The 17,993-nt window shown below is 38.9% G+C and overlaps 1 protein-coding gene across 1 annotated transcript in view; it reads right to left on the bottom strand.

The window, feature by feature from the left end:
- CFAP58 (cilia and flagella associated protein 58) overlaps nt 1–17,993 on the bottom strand; it is a 121,063-nt gene that overhangs the window by 67,397 nt on the left and 35,673 nt on the right. Inside the window, exons 10-11 of the mRNA XM_055424700.2 lie at nt 2,067–2,228; nt 1,278–1,424 (exon numbers count right to left, since the gene is read on the bottom strand). Coding sequence (XP_055280675.1) covers nt 1,278–1,424; nt 2,067–2,228 — 309 coding nt within the window. The remainder of the gene's footprint in view (nt 1–1,277; nt 1,425–2,066; nt 2,229–17,993) is intronic.

Genomic DNA, 17,993 nt, shown 5'->3' with positions numbered 1-17,993 from the left:
ACTTCTTTATATGTAAATAAATTTTAGTACAGAATTTTCTGTTTTTTTCTATCATGAGCTGGAGTGAGGAGATGAAAGTCTTAGGTAAATATATCAACTACCATATCTTTATTGTAAAGGCACTTTCACTACCTTTTCATTTTTCTCCATTTTCATGTACCTTAACTTAATTTAATGTAGTAGTTCTATTTCCATGAAGACCTATCATTAAGTTGACAAAACCTATTGTTAAACCGAGAGTGCGTATTTCAATCGACAGCATCATAGAATCAAGGAAATTTGACATTAAATGTGTCCAATGCTACATATTCATTTTCAAGATAGGAACTATCTTTGAAGATAATCATGTGCAGAAATTCAGTCTTTCACTGGCTGTAGAAGTTTCCGCAAATGGCTCATAAACATACACATTTAAAAAATAAAAGTGGCACTATTCTCTTAGAAGTTTCTTTTTTAATTCTTTGGTCAAATGGATTAGAAGGGGAATTTATTGGATTGGCTAGGAAAAGGTAAAAACATTAGGTTTAGTGAATATGTATAGTAAAATGTATTTAATTCAAAGTTTTGATACGGCATAATTATTTGGCATATATTCAGGGGATGAGTCTTTATGTTATATTAGTAGACATAGAATGTTCTAAATTTGTAGATTTAAAAGGATATATCTAAGCAATATGTGAAGACAAAGGTGGTTCCCTAGAGGAGTGGCTGCAAAGTTCTTAGACTCACAAAAGTAAGGTGATCCATGAACCCAGTTGAAGGCCAAACAAGTAAGGACAGAGTCTGACACCTGGTAGACAATGATGTCGCAGGCAGAAAAGGCACGTCCACATGAAGTAAATAAGTATCAGGGCAGCGGCACAAAGGATTCTGCCAGCATTGTCTCATAGAAGCCCCAGGGAGGAGTTTGGGAGGGTTGGGTGCAAACAAAGGGCTGGACTTAAGTTGTAAATGCAAAGAGATAGTAGTGAGCCTGAAAATTCCAGGACTCCTAGGCACTGCTGACCTGCTAGGTTCTCTTCCACTGATGCCATGATAACCAGCACAGGTAATCTAGGAGTTCAGCATCTCCACTGGCCCCTTCCCATTCTAGCTTGGAGCACGCCCTGTAGGGAAGACTGACCTTGAGGTGGTGGAGTTCATCCTCCTGGCGCTTTGGTTGTTCTCCCTGCCCCCCACCAACCCCGCCCCTGGCTATCCTCACTGAGTATGAGCCTGGCCCCAGTGGGTCTAATAGACTGACAACTGGTCCATCACCTTTATTATAAGGTCTGTACCTTCAACGTTTCCTTCTCCTTTTCTATGCGCTGCTGTTCCAGATGTAATTTCACAAGTGCCGACTCCTTAGCTGAGATTTCTTCTTTCAACTGATCTACCTGATGGGTCATAATCTTTAATTTTCTCTTCATTTCTGTTATTTCATCCTAACAAAATGAAAGGAGATATGTTTGAAAGTGAATTAAATAGACATCATCCACTATGGAAGTTCAATACATAGTCAAGAGCTTTTAAGGGGGATTCATTTAAAACAATGATTTCCTGATCGATTACAACTGGGTATCTTTGTATCTTGTGCCCATAGACCTCAAAGTATTTCATAGCATTAACTCTCCAAATATTTTCATGAGATAGATGTAAAAACACATAATGAATATGCCATACACACATGCACACGCTTTACTCCTCACTGTATAAGAGACAAATTGAAATCACAACAAACATTTTTAACTAAAAAATTATAAAGCAAAACTCTGCATTTAAATGACAAGAGTATGCTGCTCCCCTCTGAGTCATGATAGCTATTAGCAGTTTTAAAAATGAGAAACAGAAGAATGGCAATTCTACATAATAATTAAAACCAGGGCCTCCATCTTCACATCTGATCAAGTTGTGTCATTTCCATTTCAAACAATCTGACAGTTCTGCATAAACTGATCTTTTCTTTCAGGTGAATTCCTCAATTTCTTTCTCAATCTATTGTAAATTCTGCTATTGGAATAATAGAAACTGTTTCAAACCGAGCATGGGAAGGGAGCAAAATGTAAAGACATAAATATATTCTTTACCTGAGCCTCAACCAGATTTTTACTATACAGATTCCTGTCTGACCTCACAGCTTCATACAGGTTCTGTTGCTGTTTTAATTTAGTCTCTGATTCAGCGATTTTTTTCCTATAGTCAAAAATCTGCATTTCACGGACTTTTACGTCTTCCATGTTCATGAGGACCTGGAGGAGAAAGAAGTAATAAAGATGGTTAAATAGCCCATCTGTGATTATTGGTTCAGGACAAACAGATTTTGCATCTCAGGGTAGTGAGCAGAAATGCCAGCAATCAGAAAATCTGACTGTGGCTATAATCATGCGGTACGACACAGAAGTTCAGCCCAACTGATTAGGGGCAAACATATACTTTATCTACAGCACCGTTCTGCTCAAGCATGAAGGCTTAGCATAGTTACTCTGTGATCACAAAACAGAAAAGAAAATAAACTCTTTCAATTCTGAAAACCTCTCTTGCCCACCCCAATCACCAAAAAAGGAAAGGAATTTTAAAAAAAGCACAAGCTTAAATAGATCTTAACACAAAGCACTAGGAAGGGTAAGAGATAGATTAGCTGTTTGGCCATAGTTGTGGCTTTATAAGGTTAACCACAAGAAAGAAAAGTGACCTCTGACATTGATAGCAATCATAACGCTGTCTTTACCAATGTCAAACTCACTCCCATCAGGGAAACTCAAAAGACTTCATAAAAATACGTGTTCTGCTATGTGCAAAACACTTTGCGGCAAGACGAGATGCAGAAGTAGCTCCCTCTTTTTTGCAAGTATGGAAAACCGAGGCCCAAAATTCCACCTTGAGCCAATGCTTCTCGACAAGCAATCCACACAGTAGAAATGATATCATCATGACTCTTAGCTGCAATGACTACGGAAATTGATTATCTAAGGACAAACTTCTTCTAAAATTCCTTAAGAAAAAAATTTTGCAAGGAAAACTGGTTGAATGAATGGAGCTTATGCTTTAACAACAGCTAGAACACACAAGGAGAAAATTCTTAAGAATATTTCACTGCATTTCGGTGGAATTCTCTTAATCAATGACTGCAGTTGAAGGAAATAAACAGAGAAACATGACAGAGAAAGAAGGAAGGGGATGTACTTGAAGTAATACACCAGGGAAACTTCCTCGAAAGAAGAGATTTACCTAGAACCTAAAGGTCAAAAAGGACTTAGCTCTTTGTCATGCTGATATTATGATTCAGGTTTCAGATACCTGTGAGCATCTTGTTCCCAATCCCCAGTCATTGCAGTATCGAATCCTTTCACTGTACTTGTAGAATTAGTATTCCAGAAAATATATTCTAAGAAACCCTCTTCTAATGTTTCCCCAACAGAGTTAATGATGGCTGGTGTTTAATATATTTCCCTTTTTATCTTTAAATAGTGAAAGAAGTGTTAGTCGCTCAGTCGTGTCCAACTCTTTGCGACCCCATGAACCAGAGCCCACCAGGCTCCTCTGTCCATGGAATTCTCCAGGCAATGTTACTGGAGTGGGTTGCCATTCTCTTCTCCAGAGGAATCTTCCCAATGCAGGGATTGAACCCATGTCTCCTGCATTGCAGGCAGATTCTTTACCATTTGAGCCACCAGTGAAATCCAATATCTTTCAAAGTTTTCTTAGATTTATATTTAAGGAAGGATGGAACCAAATTTTAATAAATGTCTTTTTAGCATATATTACTTTGTACTACAGTACTATCGGTTCTATTGATCTGATATACTTAGTAACAAATATCTTCTTTTACAAGTATTCTGATTTTATTTTTTTATTCATAGTCCCATATGCCATAATTCTAAATAAGTGCATAAATGGAAAATAAACATTTATTTTCTCTTCCTTATTTACTTGAACTTTCTTCTCCCTTCCATCCACATCAGTCCCTCATTGACATAGAAAGAAACCAGGTTAACGATCCAGTATGCGTTCTTCCATATTTTTCTTTGAATATTCTATTCAAATAATAGAATATTTCTGCATATTCTATTTAGATCTACTAATGTCATTATCATAATAATAGCTAATATTTCTCAGGTACTTTCTAAATACCAAGGATTTTACAGGTATTAGCTCATTTAATCTTCACAAAAATCCTCATAGATGTGCATTATCATATCCCAATTTTACAAATAAGGAAACTGAAGTCAAAAGAATATAGTTCACAGCTAGCCAACTAGTGAATATACAGACAGAGGGGTTTGTTTTCCTTTTGCTTTCTGAATTTGGTCTTTATTTTTCAGCAAAGTGGGATCCTCTTATATATTTTTATGCACCTTGCTTTTTACACCTTGTGGGAATCCAGTAGAGTAGCTCTAATTCATTCTCTTTAAAAGGGACATAATGCCCTACAGTGCAGGTGAACCCCTCCCCTCTGACAGGCATTCACTTGGTCTCCATTTTTTGCCAGTCTGAACCATGCTACAGTAAACATTCTGTACACGTGTTCTTATGCACCTGTTCTTTTACTTCTGTCGGGATGGATTCCCAGAAGAGGAGTATTCCCAGAAGTGGCTCAAAAGACATATATATTTTTAACTTTAATAGACACCGCTAGATTCCTTTCAAAAATGGCTGTAACATTTTACATTTTTATACCACCAGCAATAGTTTTCTTAATAGAAAACTAGCCTTGTGGTTTCAAGATAAACCTTCTTTGGTCATACTGGATGATTCTTTTAATGTACTGTTGAATTTGGTTTGCTAGACTTTCATTTAGGATGCTACATACATATTCATAAGTGACCTAAGTCTATAGTTTTCTTTTTGGTTTTATTTTAACATCAGGATTTCTGCTGGTTTCATAAAGTGAGCTGAGTACCCTTTGGTTAATTCATTCAACTGCTCGCCTACTCACTCATTGACTCACTGAACACGCATTGAGGACCCATCTATGGCAGGCACTAGAAAAGCACCAGTGATGTAAAGAAAAATAAGATGCACTCCCTACCCTCACATTCACTTCTAGTGAGTGACTCCACTGTAAAATGATAATCAAGGAATGGACACAGCCAATAATCTGAGATATGCACTGGATGTTATGAGAGAATTCAACACTGGGAGGATAATAGGGTGGCCATACACATCTTATCTAAGAAGTTAATATTTGGTACTTACATAATTTGTGAGAACTACCTCTTCCTTCTTGTTCCCAGATCATCCCACCCAACGACTCATTCATCCCCAAGCTTTCTCCAAGGCCTGGAGTTTTTGTTCATTATCACAGCAGAAGGCATGGGTTAGGTCAGTAAAGTAATGCCAATCAATATTACCCCCAAGACCAACACAACACTGTAAAGCAATTATCCTCCAATAAAACATAAATTAATTTTAAAAAAGAAAAATAAATGAAATAAAGAAATTCCAACAGAAAAAAAAAAATACCCCCAAGAATACATAATGCTGCTGCTACTGCTAAGTCACTTCAGTCATGTCCAACTCTGTGCGACCCCACAGATGGCAGCCCATCCGGCTCCCCAGCCCCTGGGATTCTCCAGGCAAGAACACTGGAGTGGGTTGCCATTTCCTTCTCCAATGCATGAAAGTGAAAAGTAAAAGTGAAATCACTCAGTCATGTCTGACCCTCAGCGACCCCATGGACTGTTACCCACCAGGCTCTTCCGCCCATGGGATTTTCCAGGCAAGAGTACTGGAGTGGGGTGCCATTGCCTTCTCCAAGAATACATAATACATTTTTCTAAATTCATACACAGAAAAAAAATTTACATAGCCTGGGAATTATCTGATTCTTAAAAGTTTGAAGGAACTCAATTCTAAAATAATTAGGCCCCCAGTGACAACACTGGAGCTAATTCTCTCTCATGTTTTGGTGGCTTCCATGGTTATTAATCTTTCTATGGTTTCTACTTCTCCTTGAGTCAAGCCTTGATGTGTGTACATATTTTCAAGAAAAATATCTATTTCAACCAGTCTTTTACATTTGTGCAACCATAGTTGCACAATGTATTTTTTAATATTCATTCATTAATTTATTTGACTGCACCGGCTCTTAGTTGCATCAGGTGGACCCTCAATGTTCAAGGCAGCATGTGGGTTCTTTAGTTGTAGCATGCAAGATCTTTTATTTGCAGCATGTGGGATCTAGTTCCATGAAGTGAAGTGAAGTCGCTCAGTCGTGTCCGACTCTTGGTGACCCCATGGACTGTAGCCCACCAGGCTCCTCCATCCACGGAATTTTCTAGGCAAGAGTACTAGAGTGGGTTGCCATTTTCTTCTCCAGGGGATCTTCCCAACCCAGGGATCAAACCCAGGTCTCCGGCATTGCAGGTAGACACTTATCCTCTGAGCCACCAGGGAATCCCTAGTTCCTTGAAAGGGATCAAACCCAGGCCCCCTGCATTGGGAGCATGGAGTCTTAGCCACTGGACACCAGGGAAGTCCTTGTACAAAGTATTTTATATTATTTTGCTGTTTTATTTTTATTAATTTCCTTCACCCACTTTGTGTGGAAAGAAAATGGCCGAAGGTAAGAATATATACAGACTCAGTGATGAATGGCTTGCATTGTTGGTTAGGGGGCTTGAAGGAACAAAATTAGAAAACTTGAGACGAGGAGGTCTGCAGAAGAGGCATGTGGGTAGATCTGAAATGAAAAGACATCTCACTCCTTCTATCATCTCTTTGATCTATCCCTTGAAAATGAGTAGCAGGTGGCCTTTTAAGGTACCACCACTAGCAACTAAAATGTTTAGGTTAGGAACAAATGGGAAACCTAAATAAGGTATCCATTCCTGGATCTGTTACTTGTTTGATTTTTTTAAATAAAGACACTATCTTAGCCCCAAATGTAGCCTTTCTATGGACATGACCACCTTCCTTGGGGTCAGTGAAATGAATAGATTGAAAATACTTTGAACAGCATCATCAGCATTCAGAATATCAAGCAGCAAATCAGAGAAAAGAAAATAATTGCTTGTTCAATCACTTTGAAAAATATTACAGCAAGAATAATCCTTTGCACAGACAGAATAACGCTCCAGAGAAAAGATGTAACCAAGGGCATTTCTTTCTGGGGCACCCAGCTAGCCAGGTTCATCTTTTTGCAAACAACAGTGCACAAAGTCTAACTTGTTTCCAGATTCTTGAAGCTGGGAGTAACAGGAACCCATCATGATACCAAAAATATCAAAGGTTATTTCATTTAAATGACAGCAAAAATTTTAAAAGTACAGAAACAAAGGGAAAAGACAATTCACAAAGCAATTTAGTTCTAAGTATTGGGACTCAATTCATTTTGAGGGAAATCATTCAAACCAATGTCACATAGAGGTTCAAATCCTGAAAATTCATAAAATGTGTGGAGTATTAAGTGGACACAAAACCCTTCATCAGCAAAATGTTCCCAGTTTAAAAGAGTATATCAGAGAATGCAGAATGCCAGCTATGGGTCTGGAGCTTAATTAATTGATTATACTTTAGATACCTCAAACCAACTCTGAGATAAATCACATCCAAATATAGAGCTTTATTACGGCCAGAGGGTTGGAGAGCCTAGCATGTGGAGGCCTACTTCAGAGGAGACCAGAAAATGCTTACAGTGCACTATAAGGGTACAGTCTCAGTTTATAACCTACCACCTTTTCTTTTTCTGTTAAAACAACCTGCCAATAGAAACAATAGTGAGATAAAAATCAATAACGTGTGCAGGAAATCTGCAGCCATAGTCAAAACATCATATGTACTAAGGCAGGAAGAGAAAGTAGGTCATTGAATTTGGAATCTTTTAACTTGCAATTGATGAAATATCAGTACAATAAACTTTTAAAGTAAGTTTTTCTGACTTGGTGTCAATGGTTTGAATGCTGACAATGCCTTTACTTCCATAATAAAACTGGAAAACTCACTCTCAAAAAGAAAAAATCTTTGTGCCCAGTCATGTGAAATTTTATCTGTCTTGTTTTCTTATTTTATCCTCTATTTCAAATTCAGGGAGACATATCTATTTTTCTATCTGTTTTTAATAACATGTTATGCTACAAATGAAGGTTACAATATCTGCCTAGGAGGGGTTTAATGAGAATAAAAGTGTGAAAAATTATATTTATGCCATAATATAAATACCAGGCATTTCATAATTTAATCATTTAATAAATGTTAATAGGCTATCATGGTATGTTAACATTATGTGATATTATATAATATTAGCACTTAAAAAATCAATTTGGTTTTTTTCTATGGATCACTCTGTTCTCCTCCAGGAAAAGAGTGATCCATAGTATACTTATTTCATTATAACATGAAAAGCTTATAATTTGTGTATGTTCCCTTAAAGGCTCTCTCCAGAGTTCTACCCTATTAAAGATGCTCTGTATTAAAAACTTCAAATTAATATTGAAAAAACAGAAACTTCATTTTATTATGAAGTACCTATTCAGTGAATGATATTTCTTTGATCAACTTTTGCTATCCTCACTTACTTCTAAATCCTTGAAAGCACATTATTATTCATTTCTTGGAACCTCTGTCTACAATAGCTTTGCTTGACATTGTTACAAGGCAAATAAGCAGGGAGCTAAGAAACTTGTCAGTCGGAATTCATTGTGAAAAATGCTTTTCAGTATATAAGAAGTTTGGGAGGGGATAGCTAGAAGTTTAATATTTAGAATGAAAAAGAAGGTGGTCCTAAAATGAGCCAAATGCATAATGTGCAGAATGTTCCCCAGTTTTAATCATTAACTAGGAATGATCTTACCTAAAATTTATAAAAGTCTAGAGGAGAAGGAAACGGTAACCCACTCCAGTATTCTTGCCTGGAGAATCCCATGGACGGAGAAGCCTGGTAGGCTACAGTCTACGGGGTCGCATAGAGTCGGACACGACTGAGCGACGGAACAGAACAGAACAGAACAGTAGCTCAGTCCAGAGAAGGCAATGGCACCCCACTCCAGTTCTCTTGCCGGGAAAATCCCATGGATGGAGGAGCCTGGTGGGCTACAGTCCATGGGGTCACGAAGAGTTGGACACAACTAAGCGATTTCACTTTCACTTTTCACTTTCACGCATTGGAGAAGGAAATGGCAACCCACTCCAGTGTTCTTGCCTGGAGAATCCCAGGGATGGGGTAGCCTGGTGGGCTGCCGTCTATGGGGTCGCACAGAGTTGGACATGACTGAAGCGACTTAGCAGCAGCAGCAGCAGCAGCAGCAGTAGCTCAGTCGGTAAAGAATCTGCCTGAAGTTCAGGAGACCCGGGTTCGATCCCTGGGTCAGGAAGATCCCCCAGAGAAGAAAATGGCAACCCACTCCAGTATTCTTGCCTGGAAAATCCTATCGACAGAAGAGCCTGGTGGGCTACAGTCCATAGGGTCGCAAGAACTGGACAGGACTTAGCAACTAAACCACTGCAACTTATAATGCCACTCTTCAGTTCAGTTCAGTTCAGTCGCTCAGTCGTGTCCAACTCTCCGCGACCCCATGAATCACAGCACGCCAGGCCTCCCTGTCCATCACCAACTCCCGGAGTTCACTCAAACTCATAGCTGAATAATAAAATTTATACTGCACCAGAGGAAAAACCATGAAGATAAAAAGTGCTGAATATATACTGTGTAAAATATCTAGTGGGAAGCTGCTGTATAGCCCAAAGAGCTCAGCTCAGTGATGACCTAGAGGGATGGGATGGGGTACGGGGAGGCTCAAGAAGGATATATATACACATATAGCTGACTCACTTTGCTGTACAGCAAAACTAACACAACATGGCAAAGCAATTATACTCCAATAATAAAAGGGAAAAAGTCCAACTATAAAGAATAAGTGCTGAAACACTGTAGTAGCTTGTCATGGTTCCATGAATATTTGCTCCCACCACCTCTATGGGAGGAGTCTACTTGCCCTTGCTGTTGAGTATGGGCCTGGACATGTGACATAGCTGATGGGATGTCAGAGAACATTAGGCAATTAGAGACCCATGAACCGTGCTTGCGTGGTTGTGTCTGTCCTTTTCATTCCTTCCATTCTCCATGAGAACAGTGTGCATATCCTGGAGGATGAGAAGCACTCAGCAAATCTGGAGCCAACCCACAGCCCCAGGCCAAGCCCAGGCAAGCTCAACCCAGATCAGCGGACCCTTGTCAACTGCAGGTGTGTGAGTGAGAAATAAGTGCTTGTTTTTGCATGCTGGTGAGACCTATTATGCAGTAACATTATGGCACATGTTGACTGAGACAAACACATAAGGAAAGGCTTGGGATTCTGAGCCATCCAATTCTGGCACAAAAAGGCATTTTCTTTCTCATTTACAAATTCCAAGTTAATGTAAAATGTAATGTAGGGCTTTCAGCAGCTTAGATTTCACCTATTTTTCCTTCTAAATAAAAAGAATCAGAAAGCAAATGTTGACACTCTTTTTGCAGCCCAGAAGGAAGAGAAGATCAGGCCAGAAGTCACTCACAGCTAAAATTGCCAACGATAATTCAGATAACATTGTCCGTCACGGCAAACTATTTCAAAAGAATTTAAAGGCAAGCAGATCCATAAGTTTAAGAAAGTTTAGTCACTTAGTCATGTCCACTTTGTGACCTCATGGGATAAACAGATTACTGAAGAAAAATTTAACATAGATACCTAAAAATAAATCTTTTACTAGTTGATTCAGTTGTCTAATTATGCTTTCCATTCACCCTTTCAAAATATATTTGAATACCTATTTAATGAATAAGTAACATAAAGAGCTCAAGAAGACTTGCCCTCAAGGAACTTGTAAATGGCATGAGGCACACTCGGAAACGTAGATACTGTAATGATATCAGATTTCTTCACCTGCCAGAGGGGAACCAAGTACAGATGGATTAGAAAACATTTTAAATAAAGCTCCTCTAAGGTTTTATTGGTCCTTGACTGAAGGGCAAGGTTTTTTAGTATTTTTTCTTTGGATCAGGATACTAAAGTAATATATATTCATTTCAGAAAATTTGAAGAACACAAAAAGCACAAAAGAGGTAAATTAAAAATGATCTCAGAGACGCCCGGCTCCGGCGGCACAGACGCAGAGGCGGGAGATGCCCGGCTCCGGCGGCGCAGACGCAGACGCGGGAGACGCCTGGCTCCGGCGCAACCGACCACGTGCAGAATCGTGGCTGAGAGGAGCTGCCCCGCGCCCAGGGTTAGGGCGGCGGCCGAGAGGAGCTGTACCACATCCAAGAGGCGGTGGCTGCTTGGAAACCGGAGGGCCGAGAGGAGCTGCTCCACATTCAAAGCAGGAGGGGCGGCCTTGAGGAGATACCCCTCATCCAAGGTAAGGTACAGCGGCTGCACCTTGCTGGAGCAGCTGTGAAGAGATACTCCACGACCAAGTGGAATATAAGAATCCAGTGTTTTGGGGAGGAAGGAACAAGATGGCGGAGGGATAAGATGGTGAGACCACTCTCTCCCCCACAAATTCATCAAAAGAACATTTGAAGGCAGAGTAAAGTCCACAAAACAACTTCTGAATACTGGCAGAGGACATCAGGCTCCCAGAAAAGCACCCCATTGTCTTCAAAAGGAGAGGGAAGAAATACAGCTCCACCCACCAGAACACCGACACATGCTTCCCTAACCAGGGAACCCGGACAAGTCACCCGTCCAACCCCACACACAGCGAAGAAACTACATAATAAAGAGAACTCCACAAACTGCAAGAAGAGGGAAAGGCCACCCCAAGCAAAGCGATATAAGCAAGATGAAGAGGCAGAGAAATACCCAGCAAGTAAAGGAACAAGATAATTGCCCACCAACACAAACAAAAAAAGAAGATATAGGGAATCTACCTGATAAAGAATTTCGAATTTTGATGGTGAAAATGATTCAAAATCTTGAAAGCAAAATGGAGTTACAGATAAATAACCTGGAGAAAAGGATTGAGAAGATGGAAGAAAGATTTAATAAGGACTTAGAAGAAATAAAAAAGAGTCAGTATACAATGAATAATGCAATAGATGAGATCAGAAACACTCTGGAGGGAACAAACAGTAGAATAACAGAGGCAGAAGACAGGATAAGCGAATTAGAAGATAGAATTGTAGAAATAAATGAAGCAGAGAGGAAAAAAGAAAAACGAATTAAAAGAAATGAGGACAATATTAGAGACCTCTGGGACAATGTTAAACGCTCCAACATTAGAATCATAGGAGTCCCAGAAGAAGAAGACAAAAAGAAAGACCATGAGAGAATGCTTGAGGAGATAATAGTTGAAAACTTCCCTAAAATAGGGAAAGAAATAATCACCCAAGTCCAAGAAACCCAGAGAGTCCCCAACAGGATAAACCCAAGGCGAAATACTCCAAGATACATATTAATCAAATTAACAAAGATCAAACACAAAGAACAAATATTAAAAGCAGCAAGGGAAAAGCAGCAAATAACACACAAGGGGATTCCCATAAGGATAACAGCTGATCTTTCAACCGAAACTCTTCAGGCCAGAAGGGAGTGGCGAGACATATTTAAAGTGATGAAAGAAAATAACCTACAGCCCAGATTACTATACCCAGCAAGGATCTCATTCAAATATGAAGGAGAAATCAAAAGCTTTACAGACAAGCAAAAGCTGAGGGAATTCAGCATCACCAAACCAGCTCTCCAACAAATGCTAAAGGATCTTCTCTAGACAGGAAACACAGAAAGAGTGTATAAACTTGAACCCAAAGCAATAAAGAAAATGGCTACGGGATCATACTTATCAATAATTACCTTAAACGTAAATGGGTTGAATGCCCCAACCAAAAGACAAAGGCTGGCTGAATGGATACAAAAACAAAACCCCCATATATGCTGTCTACAAGAGACCCACCTCAAAACGAGGGACGCATACAGACTGAAAGTGAAGGGCTGGAAAAAGATAGTCCATGCAAATAGAGACTAAAAGAAAGCAGGAGTAGCAATACTCATATCAGATAAAATAGACTTTAAAACAAAGGCTGTGAAAAGAGACAAAGAAGGAAACTACATAATGATCAAAGGATCAATCCATGATGAAGATATAACAATTATAAATATTTATGCACCCAACATAGGAGCACCGCAGTATGTAAGACAATTACTATCAAGTATGAAAGGGGAAATTAACAATAACACAATAACAGTGGGAGATTTTAACACCCCACTTACATCTATGGATAGATCAACTAAACAGAAAATTAACAAGGAAACACAATCTTTAAATGATACAATAGACCAGTTAGACCTAATAGATATCTATAGGACATTTCACCCCAAAACAATGAATTTCACCTTTTTCTCAAGCGCACATGGAACCTTTTCCAGGATAGATCACATCCTGGGTCATAAATCTAGCCTAGGTAAATTCAAAAAAATTGAGATCATTCCAAGCATCTTTTCTGACCACAATGCAGTAAGATTAGATCTCAATTACAGGAGAAAAACTATTAAAAATGCCAACATATGGAGACTGAACAACACGCTGCTGAATAATGAACAAATTATAGAAGAAATCAAAAGAGACATCAAAATATGCATAGAAATGAATGAAAATGAAAACACAACCCAAAACCTCTGGGACACTGTAAAAGCAGTGCTAAGGGGGAAGTTCATAGCAATACAGGCACACATCAAGAAACAAGAAAAAAGTCAACTAAATAACCTAACTCTACATCTAAAGCAACTAGAAAAGGAAGAAATGAAGAACCCCAGGGTCAGTAGAAGGAAAGAAATCATAAAAATTAGGGCAGAGATAAATGCAAAAGAAACAAAAGAGACCATAGCAAAAATCAACAAAGCCAAAAGCTGGTTCTTTGAGAAGGTAAATAAAATTGACAAGCCACTAGCCAGACTCATCAAGAAACAAAGGGAGAAGAACCAAATCAATAAAATTAGAAATGAAAATGGACAGATCACAACTGACAACACAGAAATACAAAGGATTATTAGAGAATACTATCAGCAATTATATGGCAATAAAATGAATAACCTGGAAGAAATGGACAAATTCCTAGAAAAGTACAACTTTCCAAAACTGAACCAGGAAGAAATAGAAAATCTGAACAAATCCATCACAAGCACGGAAATTGAAACTGTAATCAAAAATCTCCCAGCAAACAAAAGCCCCGGTCCAGACGGCTTCACAGCTGAATTCTACCAAAAATTTAGAGAAGAGCTAACACCTATTCTACTCAAACTCTTCCAGAAAATAGCTGAGGAAGGGAAACTTCCAACCTCATTCTATGAGGCCACCATCACCCTAATCCCAAAACCTGGTAAAGACCCCACAAAAAAAGAAAACTACAGGCCAATATCACTGATGAACATAGATGCAAAAATCCTTAACAAAATTCTAGCAATCAGAATCCAACAACACATTAAGAAGATCATACATCATGACCAAGTGGGCTTGATCCCAGGAATGCAAGGATTCTTCAATATCCGCAAATCAATCAATGTAATACACCACATTAACAAACTGAAAAATAAAAATCATATGATCTCAATAGATGCAGAGAAAGCCTTTGACAAAATTCAACATCCATTTATGATAAAAACCCTCCAGAAAGTGGGAATAGAAGGGACATACCTCAACATAATAAAAGCTATATATGACAAACCCACAGCAAACATTATCCTCAATGGTGAAAAACTGAAAGCATTTCCCCTAAAGTCAGGAACAAGACAAGGGTGCCCACTCTCACCACTACTCTTCAACATAGTTCTGGAAGTTTTGGCCACAGCAATCAGAGCAGAAAAAGACATAAAAGGAATACAAATTGGAAAAGAAGAAGTAAAACTTTCACTGTTTGCTGATGACATGATCCTCTACACAGAAAACCCTAAAGACTCTACCAGAAAACTACTAGAGCTAATCAATGATTACAGTAAAGTTGCAGGATATAAAATCAACACACAGAAATCCCTTGCATTCCTATACACTAATAATGAGAAAATAGAAAGAGAAATTAAGGAAACTATTCCATTCACTGTTGCAAAGAAAAGAATTAAATACTTAGGAATATATCTACCTAAGGAAACAAAAGACTTGTACATAGAAAATTATAAAACACTAGTGAAAGTAATCAAAGAGGACACTAATAGATGGAGAAATATACCGTGTTCGTGGATTGGAAGAATAAATATTGTAAAAATGAGTATACTACCCAAAGTAATTTATACATTCAATGCAATCCCTATCAAGCTACCAAAGATATTTTTCACAGAACTAGAACAAATAATCTCACAATTTGTATGGAAATACAAAAAACCACGAATAGCCAGAGCAATCTTGAGGAAGAAGGATGGAACTGGGGGAATTAACCTGCCAGACTTCAGGCTCTACTACAAAGCCACAGTCATCAAGACAGTATGGTACTGGCATAAAGACAGAAATACAGATCAATGGAACAAAATAGAAAGCCCAGAGATAAATCCACGCACCTATGGACACCTTATCTTTGACAAAGGAGGCAAGAATGTACAATGGAGAAAAGACAGTCTCTTTAACAAGTGGTGTTGGGAAAACTGGTCAGCCATTTGTAAAAAAATGAAATTAGAACACTTCCTAACACCATACACCAAAATAAACTCAAAATGGATTAGAGAGCTAAATATAAGACCAGAAACTATAAAACTCCTAGAGGAGAATGTAGGCAAAACTCTCTCCGACATAAATCACAGCAGGATCCTCCAAGACCCACCTCCCAGAATATTGGAAATAAAAGCAAAAATAAACAAATGGGACCTAATTAAAATCAAAAGCTTCTGCACAGCAAAGGAAACTATAAGTAAGGTGAAAAGACAGCCTTCAGAATGGGAGAAAATAATAGCAAATGAAGCAACTGATAAAGGATTAATCTCCAAATTATACAAGCAGCTCCTGCAGCTCAATTCCAGAAAAATAAATGACCCAATCAAAACATGGGCCAAAGAACTAAACAGACATTTCTCCAAAGAAGACATAAAGATGGCTAACAAACACATGAAAAAATGCTCAACATCCCTCATAATCAGAGAATTGCAAATCAAAACCACAATGAGATACCATTTCACACCAGTCAGAATGGCTGCTATCCAAAAGTCTACATGCAATAAATGCTGGAAAGGGTGTGGAGAGAAGGGAACCCTCTTACACTGTTGGTGGGAATGCAAACTAGTACAACCACTGTGGAGAACAGTGTGGAGATTCCTCAAAAAACTGGAAATAGAACTGCCATATGATCCAGCAATCGCACTCCTGGGCATACACACCGAGGAAACCAGAATTGAAAGAGACACATGTACTCCAATGTTCATCGCAGCACTGTTTATAATAGCCAGGACATGGAAGCAACCTAGATGTCCATCTGCAGACGAATGGATAAGAAAGCTTTGGTACATATACACAATGGAGTATTACTCAGCCATTAAAAAGAATGCATTTGAATCAGTTCTAATGAGGTGGATGAAACTGGAGCCTATTATACAGAGTGAAGTAAGACAGAAAGAAACGCACCAATACAGTATACTAACACATATATATGGAATTTAGAAAGATGGAAAAATAACCCTGTATACGAGAGAGCAAAAGAGACACAGTTGTATCGTACAATCTTTGGGACTTTGTGGGAGAGGGTGAGGGTGGGATGATTTGAGAGAATGACATTGAAACATGTATGTTGTTATATGTGAAATGAATCAGCAGTTCAGGGTCAATGCATGCTACAGGATACTCGGGGCTGGTGTGCGGGGATGACCAAGAGGGAGGATAAAGGGAGGAGGGAGGTGAGAGGGGGGTTCAGGAGGGGGAACTCATGTACACCTGGGGCGAATTCATGTCAATGTATGGCAAAACCAACCAATATAATATTGTAAAATTTAAAAAAATAAATAAATAAAGATCATATGTAACACACACACACAAAAAAGCCTACCAGCGCCAAACAAACAAAAAAAAATAATAATAAAAAAAATAAAATAAATAAATAAAAATGATCTGTATCCCTGCTGCTGCTGTTAAGTCACTTCAGTCGTGTCCGACTCTGTGTGACCCCATACAACGGAAGCCCACCAGGCTCCCCCTTCCCTGGGATTCTCCAGGCAAGAACATAGGAGTGGGTTGCCATTTCCTTCTCCAATGTGTGAAAGTGAAGTCGCTCAGTCGTGTCCGACCCTTAGCGACCCCACGGACTGCAGCCTACTACAGGCTCCTCCATCCATGGGATTTTCCAGGCAAGAGTAATACCTAGTTTTCACACATTGATCCATTACCTTCTACTCTTTTTCCTGTTAAAAAAAAAAAGGAACTAAACTTCAGCTTTTTCTTCTTGCCTAACTCTCAAAGAGTACTTTTCTTTATCATTGTGGGTTAAACAACATACACACACACAACTTTCTCCCAGAGCAAGTCTATGAGATTTCTCCTGTCACTGATTTTGCCAGAAATATGCTCAATCTTCATGTACAGTTCTTCCTTCATCTCCAGAAAATATTTTCTGTTACATCTTTGATTTGGGGCTCAGTTCCTCCATCAGAGACCAGCAACCTATTCAGTTCAGTTCAGTTCAGTTCAGTCGCTCAGTCGTGTCCTATAGGATGCTTTTTATTCCCTGTCCTTATCTCTTGTCCTCTCTTTGATCATTTTTGTCTTTTGTTTCCACCTATAGTCTAAGAGTATGAAGAAAACCTTGGAAGAAAAGCTATGACCAACCTAGACAGCATATTAAAAAGCAGAGACATTACTTGGCTGACATAGGTCCATCTAGTCAAAGTTACGGTTTTCCCAGTAGTCATGTATGGATGTGAAAGTTGGACCATAAAGAAAGCTGAGCACTGAAGAACTGTGATTTTGGAGAAGACTCTTGAGAGTCCCTTGGACTGCAAGGAGATCCAACCAGTCCATCCTAAAGGAAATCAGTCCTGAATGTTCATTGGAAGGACTGATGCTAAAGCTGAAGCTCCAATACTTTGGCCACCTGATGTGAAGAACTGACTCATTTGAAAGACCACGATGCT

The sequence above is a fragment of the Moschus berezovskii genome, chromosome 12 (assembly GCF_049115385.1).
Source record: "Moschus berezovskii isolate FMDL1 chromosome 12, NW_MosBer_1.0, whole genome shotgun sequence".
Lineage (NCBI taxonomy): Eukaryota > Metazoa > Chordata > Mammalia > Artiodactyla > Moschidae > Moschus > Moschus berezovskii.
This window is presented reverse-complemented; position numbering and strand designations above follow the sequence as displayed.